Source organism: Mastacembelus armatus, chromosome 11 (genome assembly GCF_900324485.2).
Source record: "Mastacembelus armatus chromosome 11, fMasArm1.2, whole genome shotgun sequence".
NCBI lineage: Eukaryota > Metazoa > Chordata > Actinopteri > Synbranchiformes > Mastacembelidae > Mastacembelus > Mastacembelus armatus.
Window position 1 is genome coordinate 11023560 of NC_046643.1, and position 13490 is coordinate 11037049.

At 43.1% G+C, this 13490-nt stretch overlaps 2 protein-coding genes across 2 annotated transcripts; one reads left to right on the forward strand and one right to left on the reverse strand.

The window, feature by feature from the left end:
* Positions 1-1346: 1346 nt before the first annotated feature.
* On the forward strand, positions 1347-4246 carry gpr3 (G protein-coupled receptor 3). Its single transcript, XM_026300612.1, has 2 exons — positions 1347-1367; positions 2571-4246. The coding sequence occupies exon 2, from the start codon at positions 2599-2601 to the stop codon at positions 3589-3591; it is 993 nt and encodes a 330-aa protein (XP_026156397.1). The 5' UTR covers positions 1347-1367; positions 2571-2598; the 3' UTR covers positions 3592-4246.
* Positions 4247-4630: 384 nt separating this feature from the next.
* Positions 4631-12861, reverse strand: wasf2 (WASP family member 2). The gene is made up of 9 exons (XM_026300613.1): positions 12722-12861; positions 11297-11460; positions 10964-11098; positions 10660-10813; positions 9690-9807; positions 9317-9435; positions 8186-8338; positions 6594-7081; positions 4631-5973 (listed from the first exon to the last, which is right to left on the reverse strand). The coding sequence occupies exons 2-9, from the start codon at positions 11427-11429 to the stop codon at positions 5816-5818; spliced, it is 1458 nt and encodes a 485-aa protein (XP_026156398.1). The 5' UTR covers positions 11430-11460; positions 12722-12861; the 3' UTR covers positions 4631-5815.
* Positions 12862-13490: the final 629 nt, after the last annotated feature.

A 13490-nucleotide genomic window follows, 5' to 3' on the forward strand; every position in this document is an offset into this window, starting at 1 on the left:
AATGCCTAGCTTTTATGAAATTCCTTCAGTATAGTCTGTGTCATTGGTGAAATCCATCCTTTGCAACATGTACTTTGCAAAGCATTTTGGGTAGTGGTATTGTCGAAACTGTCATAAAAAATTGGGCTTGCAGTAAATTAGCTTAGATAAACCAACCACCTGATGTTGCAGAGAATTTGAGAAACTGGATAATACAGGCTTGTACTTCAGTGACGTAGGAGGGGTGAATCGGCAGGAAGTGTCTCCTAATATGGTCCGAGCACGACGAGATTCCCTCGGTTACGGCATTGATATGCGCGACCACGTAGACAGCAGTTCAACTCATCCTGCGGCGCCCACGCTCAAGATCAAACCGGGGAAGCCATGAAATCCCTGCTGCTGTGATGTTACTGCAGGAGGCGCAGAGACACCTGTGTCTATGAAAGGATGCATGAACCAAAATACCGATGAGAACATTAGACAATATGCAGAACAAAAGATCAGGTCTGGTTTAATCTGATTAGAGGAAACTGCACTACACACACACAAAAAGACAAATACTGAATGTTGCACCACATGTGTGCAGCATAATGTCCTGTGTTAATAAGTAATCAAGTGCTCCAGGGACCTGTGGCCAATTCACAGCCTGTTAATGCTGCTGATTCTGATATGCAAAATCTAAAGCGGAGTTGTGAGTATGGAAAGCTGCAGTTTTGTCCCATCCTGTGGCCATTGTTCACGTGTAAGTGCGTATTTTGCACAAATTGACCTGCAGGATATCTCCCCATGAGTCATCTTAATGTTTCAGCACCGTGGACAGCGCCAGACCTGGGCTCGGTCCCCGCAGCCCGACACGTGAGCCCTACCCGGCACACATTCAGCCGTGCCCCTGGGTCTGATTGAGAAAATGTGCGTGTTGCAGGGAAAACCTGCTGGTGGTCATTATTTACAAGAAATGAGAGCAGGCGTGAACCGCAGTGGGCGGGGCGACAGAGATGCCGCATTTTTCTGAATGGGATTACTCCATACACTCCTCCCCCTCCCTACTCTCCCCGCACCTTCACTGTCTGGCCCCTGATTGGTCGAGCCTCCTCCCCCAATCACTGACGTCAGTCAGGCTGTCTTGTGGATGAGTCCGCGCGCAAGAGCACCCATTCTTGCTCCCATGAGCGCCCCGGACGGACTGAACAAGAAGACGAGATGCAAGCGGCGCTAAGTGAGAGTTTGGCGCAACTCAGATGAAGACAGGCGCACGGGAGCGGTTTCATACACTGGTGCCGATCACCACAGCAACATCACCTCATATACACCACTGGGATCACTTGGATCTTATTCGAAAACCGATCAGTTTAAGTCCTGCAAAGGATCCACAGAATCGTGTTAATAAGGTAAGATGGATAATCCTGTATGTGCATGTATACGTGTCGGTGCTGTGCGCGTCTGTTGTAATCACGTGTTCGTGCGTGCTTCGGGGACATCGTTTGTGGTGCAGTGAACCTGCATTTGTATTATACAAGAGAGTCCTCCGCACCAGGAGATGGAATATACCACCTCACTCTGAGATGAAAGAGTGGGGGTGGGGGGTGATAAAATCCCTCATCCTGTACAAGCAAAACTTTATATAAAAAATGAATGTCTTACAGTGACGATGTAATAGGTAATCATCTTGCATGTATATAAAACGTCAACGTACCAGAGGATGAGCATCTTAACACTGTAACAGGCGAATTCTTTAAAGAGCCTGTAATTGTCACCTATTTAACCAGCGCTTTACGGGCGGTGTGTAGTTGTTTGGACCCTAACCAGAGTCAAATATCAGAATAATCAGAAAAGCATTTTATAGATTCATTCCTGGCCAGACGCATCATAAATCTGTATGTTTCATTAGCAGCAATCTAATGATGCACTGTCTTGATAACTATTCTTCAGCTGAACAGATATATTAACTTTTATTAAGATAGTGACGTCACTGGCATTATAGAAGCAGGAACATAGTAAAACAAACAATAAAAACAACATTAAATATTTATAGGCTGAAACCAATCTTGATGTCAGGGTGTCTACAGTCTGAATTTATTTTGAAAGTATTTTCCATACTGCATTGGTCCATGTTATATAATACATGTTTACATTCACTAAGTGCATAGTTTTAATGTAGTAACTATAGTTTTATTTTTAATTAAAGCTCATGCAGGGACAAGCTGTTATAAATTAGGCTCATAAATGAATAGTGTATAGTCATGCATCTGTCCCAATGCTTTACTAACTACATCATTTTTGTTTTATTCCTCACTATAATGAGAAACAATATGTGCCACCATAATGTAACAAATGATAGATAGAAAGCACAGGGTATGACAATCATAAAGACTTTAGACCGACAGTGATATTCTACTTTTGTATAGTGCAACTGCATTCGATTAAGTATGAGATCTTTAGTACTCCATTACCCTGCTCATTCTTGATGCCACATCCGGCCTGAAGTGGCTTCACAGGCTGAAATCACAATGTCTGGTCAAGAAAATGCTGTTTAATGGAGAAATGGAGCCGCACTAATGGCAAACATCTTTCACCATTTGTCTCTGACCTAGGTTGTGATTGTGTGACCACTGACCAGCCATGATCCTCAACGTCTCTGATGTGGGCTGGGATGAGTCCTCAGGTGCAGACCCCTTCTTCCCTTTGGACCAGCTGGATAGCTCTTCTCCATATGAAGTCCCGCCCCTCACAGTGTGGGGCGTGGCCCTGTGTGTTTCAGGAACTCTCATCACCACTGAGAATGCAATCGTTGTGACCACCATCTTGGCCACCCCGTCTCTACGTGCCCCTGTTTTCTTGCTGCTGGCTAGCCTCGGACTGGCTGATCTCTTGGCAGGTATTGCTTTGATCCTGCGCTTCCTCTTCCTGTTCTGTGTGGAGCCCAGTGATTGGTCAGAACTGCTGACCTCAGGACTCCTGGTGACATCACTGACTGCCTCACTCTGTAGCTTGATGGGTGTTGCTCTTGACCGATACCTGTCTTTAAGCCACGCCCTCACGTATGGCTCAAGCCAATCACGTCGCAGAGCTGCTGTCATCCTGCTGCTTGTTTGGTTGGGTGCATGTGTCATCGGGGCAGGACCTGCAATGGGGTGGCACTGTCTTGGAGAGCCAAATTCCTGTTCTGTAGCACGACCTTTGACCCGGACATACCTATCGCTGCTGTGTGGTGGCTTCCTGGTGGTTGTCATTGTAACCCTGCAATTGTACGCTGGCATCTGTCGTGTAGCAAGGCGGCATGCCCACGCCATTGCGACTCAAAGGCACTTCCTCCCTGCCAACCAATCATATGCAAACAAACACAGCAGTGGGAGGGGCTTCTCTCGGTTGATCCTAATCCTCAGTGTGTTCGTGGGCTGCTGGATGCCGTTCTCCCTGTGGGGACTGGTGGGGGACGCATCCAGCCCTCCTCTGTACACCTATGCCACCTTGGTGCCGGCAGCGGGCAGCTCCCTCCTGAACCCCATACTCTATAGTCTGAGAAACAAAGACATTCGCAAGGTGCTGCTCCAGGCCTGCTGCCCCCACAGATACACACAAAACACGCACATACACCATCCTGTGGATGTGTAGACTGCCAAACCTCGCCAGACGCAAACCAACACACTATCTATGCCAGACATATCACTATTTGTGTGCCAAGTTACACACACAGCTGCACAGATCCAGAACACAACACCTCACACACACACACTCCCACACACAAAAGCAGCACTTTCCAAGAGATGAAGTCCTTCTGCAAATCAGAATGTACTGAACTGTCCTGGCCGACAGCCATTTTGAAACAGCCCTGCTGTTGCCACAAAGACTAAATGTACTGTCTTTTATGTACTTTGTGCCTCATCCTCAGTCAATTGTAGCTCCACTGAATCCCCAGAATGAAACAATCACAGGGACGCTATAAATACATGTTCCCCTATTCATCGGAAGTGGATTGAATGATCATCCGCACTTTAAATAAGGGATGGGTTTTAACTGTAAGCTTATCAATGTAATGACATGTGACCCAAAGTCCAGTTTTATTTACTTGAATGTCTGAAAGACACTACATTCTAGTTCTTTGAGATTCTATTTTGCACATGCTGTTAAAGGCACTTTGAAAAGTCCTGACTATATGTTCATGTTGCACAACCTTTTTGAAATGAGTGAATATTTTATATCAATGAATAATAAATATGATTTTTCTTTCTACTGGGTGATGTCAGCACTCTTCTCTTCACTGCTCCCGAGGCTTAAGTGTACGTTTCTCTCCATCTCTCACTCTTTATCTCAATTAGGTAGACTCCTGCTCTCTGTTCTTGTATCCTAAATTATTTGGTGGCTAAAGAATCTTCAATGTTATTACCATCACTGTGCACCCTCTATGGTATTTTAAACTGTACAAAGCAGCACTGGTACTAATTTTCTCAACTTCCATCCGGTCGATTCATTTTCACACTCCTTACACAATCAGCACAGGAAGTAAAAAGGTGTCGGACCCTGACAATAAGATGAGTCATGAATAGAGCATGAAGCCAAAGCTCGCCTGAGCTTCACATTCTTTGAACACATTATATAACATAACACTGCATACGAGCCTTTCATTCTTACAGAAGAAAAAAAAAATCTAAAATCAATATAATTGACTATTTTTATTGAAATATCTATAATCATTTAGAAATTTAAGGCAGGAGAAGCAGAACATGTGCTTAGCATGCTGTGCCATTGTGCTTTAACACGGGTAGACTTTAAAAAAAACTAAAACAAAAAAAACAAAGGCACTTGAAAAATATGCGGTCCACAATAAACATCAGTCAGTTTGACAGTTGACTCATCAATGAAGCTGATCCATGACCAGTGTGGTAACCACAATAAACTTGCATTGACACCTAAATGCAATATAAAAAAAAAAAAAGATCTTATCAGACAGCAGGATAAGGCAAAGGGCTGCCTGATTATATCCAGGGCACAATAATTAAAACATCAGTTTAGTCCATTCCCAGAAAGCTTCTCAATAAAAATCACAGCAAGAAACACACAACAGAGCTAGAGCTGAAACACAGTAGAAAATGAGTCATGATTGTTAAACGTCTGCATATGTTCTGTATTATGGGCTCATCAAACACCCCAGGTGTCCAACACTTCCCCTATCACACTGAATAATTAACTCATCGATTCGTTTATAAGGCACAACTCAACTGTTCCCATGGCAACCATTAGTAAAACACTCAAACTGTGAAAGGAAGTGACAAAAAGGGAATTGTATTAATTATCTTTAACAGACATGACAAACTTTACATCTATATCATATAATAATTTTTTGACATTATCACCTTGCATACATACAAATACTATGCAAGAGGTGTGTGTGTGTGTGTGTGTGTGTGCACTCCCACTCTATTATCCTTTGCCATACTGTCCTAAAGCAGATTAAAATCAGGCACTTGGTCTACAGCAAAGAGCACCTGTTCCTAACAGACACTGAGATAAGGACAGAGACGATGTGTTGACGCACAGGCTCAGCAGAGAGACGTGCAGCACATCACACTGCACGCTCACATCAACACCAGCAGAAATCAGGCGCACACACACACGCTCATCTTTGGACACTTCTGATTTGCATATTTCAGGATAAATAGAAGTAAACTGGCTGAGGAATGTGATTAGTAATTCTCCAACTCCGCCTTGCACATTCAGACATAACATGAACATCTTCTCCACTGAGGCTTAACAAAGTAATCTGCATGGAAATACTCTGATGTAGTTTAAGGCTGAGGAAAGATTCGAAGCCGGTAGTGAAGGTGAAAAGGGATGATGATCATTCAGACCACTCGTCATCGTCAAACTCTGAAGAGTCATCCTCGCTGTCGCTGCACTCCACAGCAATACGACGGGACAGGATGGCTGCCACGTCGTTGCCAGTGTGATCCCTCTTCTCCTGCTCCCGCTGCGCCTCCACCTTTCGCAGGTTGAAGCCTAAGAGGGAGTTAAAGAGGATGATTACAGTCAGTATATTCTAAATACTGAAATACTGTATATTCTCTTACTGAAAAGACAAATAATGCATGTAGTGACAATACACTCCTTCATGCCAAACATATCACAAAATATTACTAATAAATAGACAGCAAGCAGCAGTAATACACCAAAAGAGGAAAACGCCATGTTAAGACACCAAAAATAAAATAATATAGAATAGTATCTGTCGGTTTACGGAATTTTTATCATCTATTATTATAACCAGCAAAAGCAGAGCTACTGTTAACTATTTAATATACTACTTTAACATGTATATAATAAAGTACCTCAAATTCGTAGTATAGTATAGAACATGATTAGTTTCAACCATTGTTGCTAAATCGTGCTGAACATCAATGAAAATGCTGCTGAACATCACTGTAAAATGCATTTTCTCATGTGTTACAAATATTTTATATCACAGTTAGTAGCTTTAAAAAGTGTGTGCACAGTTAGGCGTGTAGAAATGGTGGTAACACATATTTTATCACATTAATATTAATGTAGTGTAATGCAGATCCAACAGATAAGAAATACGTGAACGTTAAGTAACTGTGTGTATATTGATCTGTTCATACCTTGTCGGATGGCCTGCAACAGGTCACTGCGAGCATCACTAACTGGCTCTGGCTGAGGTTTGGGAGCAGAGCTGGGAGCTGCCCCGCCCCCAGAAGGAGGAGCAGAGTTGATAAAAGATGGAGGGGGAGGGCCAGGGGGAGGTGGGGGAGGAGGGGGAGGAGGTGGACCGATGCCTGCAGGCATAGGTGGTGGAGGAGGAGGAGAAGTGGTGGACATAGCTGGTGGAGGAGGGGGAGCAGGTGCGGAGGGATAGGCATTGGGAGAAGAGGAAAGAGGAGGAGGGGAAGGTGGGTTATCGAAGCCAGGGGGTGGTGGGGGAACCCCAAAACCAGAGGGTGGAGGAGGGGGAGGAGGTGCAGGGGGAGGGGCGAGGTTAGGGCGGGAGTTGGGTGGGGGAGAGGCCATAGGGGGAGCAGGAGGTGGGTGGGTTGGACTGAGAACACTGACACGCTTCTGGGTTGGGGCTCCATACTGTCCATCATTATAGCTGGAAGTGATGAAGCAGAAGTAAGTGACGTGAACTAAATGGCAAAGTAGACTCCTAGTTTCCCACTCTTATACATTTTCAGCATTTTCATTTACAATTACAGTTTCTTTGCAGCTCCAACCTCAGCAGGTCATGTTTATTAAAGAATCACACGTGCCCATTTTAGAGGTCGACCGATACGGGTTTTCTCTGGCTGATGCCGATATTTAGAAATCAGGGCAGCCGATGGCCGATATATGGTGCCGATTCTTTTGGCCGATTTGTATTTTCCCCCTTCATCTCACAAGGAATAAAAAGTGCCCAGGAATAAATAATTGCTTAAATTAAACATTTATTGAGGATTGATTTATTGCAGGGTACCTGTCATCATCCTTATGTTTGTTGACAGACACTGCTATAATTCAATGGGCCATAGTCTAAGAATATGCGTAAACAAATCATATGTGCAACAAGTCATTTGCATGTGAAAGTAGAAATGCGCGGAATTCAGACAAAACTTCAGGCTAAAAACATGCACATTAACTTTCCTCATTAAAAGTGTATTTTTTGGTGGGAGTGTGGTGCCCGTGTTGCGTGTGTCGGACACACACACACATTTATTGAGGAATGTTATCCTGCGTCTTTTAACGAGAATATTCGTCTGAATTTCACATGTTTCTACTTTCAGTTTTGTTGCACACATGACGGTCAGCATCAATTCTAATACGATACAATGTAACTACGCGTTGGAAACGAATGGTTTTCCACTGCCATCATTAGCTGAAGCCGTGTGTGTAAAATTTAAACAGGGCACGGCTACAGTGTGTGCGTTACTCCGTCTCTCAAGGCTTACTTAGCTGGTCGCAGATGTGCCTGCCTATAAATCGGCCTAATGTGCAGCAAAATGGGCCGATGCTGATTAATTAAAATGTTCAGAAAAATGGCCGATTATTCGGCTCGGCCGATAGATCGGTCGACCTCTAGTCCATTTTGCTGCTATTTAACTGTATTACCTTGACAGGGTGCATCTATGATTGCACTGCAGCTGTATGTTCAGTACATGCTGGCAGGAAGATTGCACTGTGTCGGAAGTATGCGTGGGCTGATATGCATTACGCTACTTACGCCATGTCTGGAGGTGGAGGAGGCAGGAAGTCATCAGAGCCGGGCCCAGGGGAGCCTGGATCATAGGTGTAGGAGTTGGTGCTCTGATCGAGGGCTTCAGAATTGAAGCCGTCTCCAGATCCAATACTGCCATTCAGACCCTCAGAAGAATTCCTAAAAACAAATCAAAGACACTGATAGAAAAAGACAAATCTGCATCGCCTGAAAGGTGGTCTTACAAATGAAACATCTGGCATTTACCACCTTAATAAGATGGTGGTCATGTGCTGTTTGTTTGTGACTCATTTGCAAGGAAACAATTAAAGAGGAAGTATAAGTACATTTAAAGCCACGGACTCAGATAAATAGTCACACTGAAACTTGTGGTGTTCACAAGTTCAAACAGCTACTAAAAACTAACATGTACAAAGTGCAATGACTTACGAACAGGTTGTCTGAAACCAAATCAAGTGAAAAAAAAAAATAATAATAATTGTTACTCATTTTTTAAACCCTTTAAGCATTGCAGCTCATACATACTCACTCATACTAACTTTAGCAGACAATGTCCTGTACAATGGTAAAATGTAAAGATAACTCAAAAGAAAAGAAACACCTGTTTTTACTGGTTTTCCATGTAATGAAGACTACAGACTGCTTGTGTCCAGAAATATGCATTACACTAAAACAGTATTTCTAGTCAAATCTACCAATGTGTCTGAAATCAGGCATTCTCACTCATAATGCATCACATTTTAGATTCTTTTTACAAATGTAGGTCTATTTTCATATTTTAAAATCAACATTATACATCAAATGCAATAACATAATAATAATCAACCCTAAGATCTAGTGTGAGTCACATATTTGTTTACTGTAATTTGCAAAAGACAGCCAGCTCTACACCCAAACTACTGAGAACATTTTCAAACAGGACATACCACACATTTCACTGTGTCCAGATTGGCTGATAAGAAAGGGGAGAGTGGATTTTTCCATGAGAGTGCCCAGTTTGCTGTGTTAACTACAGAATGAAATAATGAATTCATCAAGCCATTCATTTCAGGTTACTGCTAAATGCACTCAAAAGCCTCTTGGGTGCGTGGTGCTAATACCCACTACAGCACATTAACACTCAATTTCTCAACTTACATCACGTCATTCCTTGGCACCACAAACTCCTCTCCCATCTTACGGCGTTCCCATTCCTCCTTTCTGGTCTTGATCTTACGAGGATTGAGTGTCCGTTGGTTCAGGTCTTTCTTCTCCTTCTACTCAGCAAAAAGACGAAGAAGACGACAATTAAAATGGGAAAGAGGAGTGCCGGATCTAAAGGATTTTATTTAATGTGATCAATAACATCCATCCATTTTCTATACCCGCTTTTTCCTTAACCAGAGTCACAGGGATCTGCTGGAGCCTATCCCAGCTCTCTTTCGGGTGGAAGGCAGATGTACACCCTGGACAGGTCACCAGTCGTAATCAATAATAGTTTGAACTAAATGGGAATATTTATGAAACTCACTCTGTGCTTCCGTTTCTCCTTCATGATGTCCTTGGTGTCCTGCAGCATCTTCTCCTTCCACAGGTCAAAGAAGTAGGAAGGATCTGTATAAAACTTCAAGGCCTCCTTCCCATCCTCACTGTAGGCAACCATTTAATTACAGTTTACAATTAAAATTGCATTTAGTAGCAGTCACTTTTTTAATGCAATAGAACAGACCTGCTGACACATTCATAGTGACTAACATGCATGAAAGCGAACAGATTTACCACTGTACAGAACTTTCACAGGCAAATTAAAAACACACATCGACACTAAACACAGAGTCTTTCTAATACATCTGGACAAACCTCCACTCTCACTCTGCTTATCATTGATGACACTGCTGGGGTTACTGATCACAGCAGCTTTACCCTCAACACCCCCCAACTACTTCTTCTGTTCTGGTTTCCAATAAATCATCCTCTAAATGACACGTCACGCTTTGTGCATAATTTATATTCAGGATCTCCCTGATGTATGTGACACATACGGCTAATGCTTTCCCCACATAGTTTTGACACGAGTCATTCATATTTAACATGAATGATATAACCCTGTGCTAATATGTCTAAGAAAATCTGCTTGGCCACATTATAAGATCAAAGATATTCACACTGTAAGATGTTGAATAATAAAATCTCTCCTGGAAACATACCAGGAAATGTTTCAGTAAGTGACGTCAGTAACATTTGACATTGAAAATAATGGAATTCTGTATTAATGATTTCTAGCTCAAATTGGAGACTGAGCTTCATTAAGCCAAACTACAGTCTATCAGCAAGGTGGATTTCTATATTTCATAGCTGTGACAGAAGTGCAGCACGTTATGTGTGTGTGCTCTTCCATGTGTGCGCTTGTGCATGCATGAGGTCAGACCATTGACTTAGATGTTATATTCCAGTGAATGAATGTAAATCCTGAATGTGTATTTGTGTATCTGTGTAGTTACCGGTATTGGCTGAGCTGGTCGAGCGGTGGAGGCGGGTCACAGGTTGTGTAGGTGTCTTGTACAGGAACTGGCAGAGAAGGCCTGGTGAACAGCTGCTGGTCCTGGGTCACGCTACTACGAAACGCCTTACGAGTTGTTATGGCCTGCAGAGAGACTGAGAGAAACAAATGAATGAAACTGACAGAACATTACTGAATTTTTATTATGTTCAATTTTATCCCATATTTAGCTCTAAGCAAAGCAACAACCTGGTCTAATACTAACATGAGAAGTCACAGTCACACTGGTATGTGAGAGAACTTACCTTCCTCCTCTTTAGGGTCCAGCTGGGTGACTTTGACCTGAAGACGTTCAACTCTTTCTCCCAGCGTGTGCACTCTGATGGCAAAAGCTCCAGCCTGGACAAACAGCTCCCCAAACACATCCTCTGCATACTTACCTACAAATACACCGACACATGCGGGTTTATGATTTAAAAAGATGAAAAGTAATCGTCTCAATCATGCACGATGAGTACATATCTACGTCCCCCAACTACGTCAAAATTCCTGTACAAAAACACACACACTCATGCATCATGACTCATTCACACCACTTTAAATCCAGAAACACCTGACCACAAACAGCACACACTCACTGAGGCTCCCGAGCTGGCGGATGATGTTGGCCAGACTGATATTGGTGACACATTCCAGCTCACTACGGATGTTGGAAGGGATGGTCTGGCGACACAAATGCCGCGGCTCTATATTCCTCGTCACCAAAGGCATGGTGGGGTGTGGTGGGTAGAGGGGCCCAACCCTGATGGGGGAGAGAAGGGAGATCATTTGAGAGAAAGAAACAGAAACACAAAGACACTGTAACACAGCACTAAGGCATTTTGATGTGGAGATGTATTACTATATTTATTGCATTGCATTTGTGACTGATCAAGAAAAAAAAAAACATTCACTCATTCCAGCTTCTCCAATCTGAACATGCGACACCTTTTAGGTTCTGTATCATTTTAAAAAATAATATTTTGAAAAAAATGTTCCTTCAAGCTCTGCAACATTATGGTGGCTCATCTTCCATGATTTATGTTAAATTAAAATCCAATAAAAAATAAAAATAAAAAGATTATTTAATAATGAAAATAAATTACTTAAACAGGTCACATGCTCATGCGACAGACAGACAGACAGACGAAGTTCTAAATAAAGTGTGAGGAAGACAAAGTTAAAGCAGAAGCAAAACTGCAGCTTTTGCTCGCACTCAGCACACACCCAAAAAAATCCACCAGCATCAAGTGAATAAAAGTGGAACATCACCTAAGAACAGAGACCAGTGTTCCCACTGGACAAGCCAGGTCAGTGTGTAATAAAGTCAGCTGGGGCCAAAGCAGTAACTCGACAGTGACATGGAAACTGTTGAGAAAATGAATCTCCCAAAGGCGCCGAGAGATCTACAGTGACTGCAGACTCAGGCTGCTGACACTGAGAGCCCAGCTCTCTCTAAGTATACCCTGCACTGCTTCCTAGTCCCCGTTTCGTTACCTAATCACCAGTTTTTCATGTTAACGCTGGTGAGAACAGCAAAGTCGCGATACGAGTGGTCTGAGTGGTCCGAGTGGTCCAAGTGGTCCAAATGGTCCGAGTGGTCCAAGTGGTCCAAGTGGTCCAAGCGCCTGTGACTCTCCCGGCGTTGACGCATCGTTATTTCCACAGCGTTTGCTAAGTGTCAGGTTCAGGACTTTTCTTTGTGAAAAGATGAAGTTGCAGCAGCTGGATCCAGCCCCGTGACGTTACTATGTGAACCGACAAACTGAACTTAATATGTTCGTGTGATCTGTAGCTGTAATATCTTGAGTAAACTCTACACTTTTACACAACTAGGAGGTTTTAAAAAACACCCACCCACAACATTAACTAAAATGGGCTACAATGTAACTTAGGATCTCGGGCCTTGCCAGAGCAGGAAGTAACTTGTAGGCGCCGCTTATCTCGGAGGACCAGATAAACAAAAACTACTCCTACATCGTTTAGTTTAGAAATTCAACACCGACTAAACAAACTTTACTTACCTTCAAAATCGGCAACTACAGTCTCTGTCAGTACAATCTAGATGTGTTCCAGTCTCCAGATTCCCACAAGAAATGTAGAACAGCACAGTTTGCGGACGAGCTCAACAGATCACAAGTCCCGGAGTCGCTAACTTCTGATTGGTGGAATGACTGAGGTCCTAAAAGCTGATTGGCTCCCGGGTCTGTCGACAGTTTCGGCTGAATACAGGATGTGGAAATTTCAACGTAAACAGCGCAACTCCACCCTGTGTAGTGACAAACACCAGTGCGTAATTTGCGTAACGGAGGGTGGAGGCAGCAGCGCATTCCGACGTACGCTCCAGCGAGTTGGAACGCGTCCGAGGAATGACTGGCATGGCCTTTGCGGAGAGCTCATTGTGGAGAAAAGCACTTAAAGGGAGAAAAGAAACTGTCCTTTGAGCCTCACTCTCACCGGCTGAGTGTTAAGTGCATCCTTTACCTCGGCTTAGCGAGGTGAATGGATTGTACATAAGGTTAGTGGGAGGAGAACCAGGCCTTTATCCAGTACAGGGTAAATTATGCTTTAAATGACCTAGGACCTAAAATCATTTGGCAAATAATAGTCTTGAGACGGGCTGTTTAAATGTTGCAATAGTAGCCTTGTGCTGCGGTTCAGTAGGCGTATTGGTGTTGGAATAAACACACAACACACTGTTGCAGTCAGTTTTTTAAATTATTTATGGATCATGTGCAAATACCTTTAAGGGTATATGCAAACACTGTAATTGTATTATTACACTTAAAATGC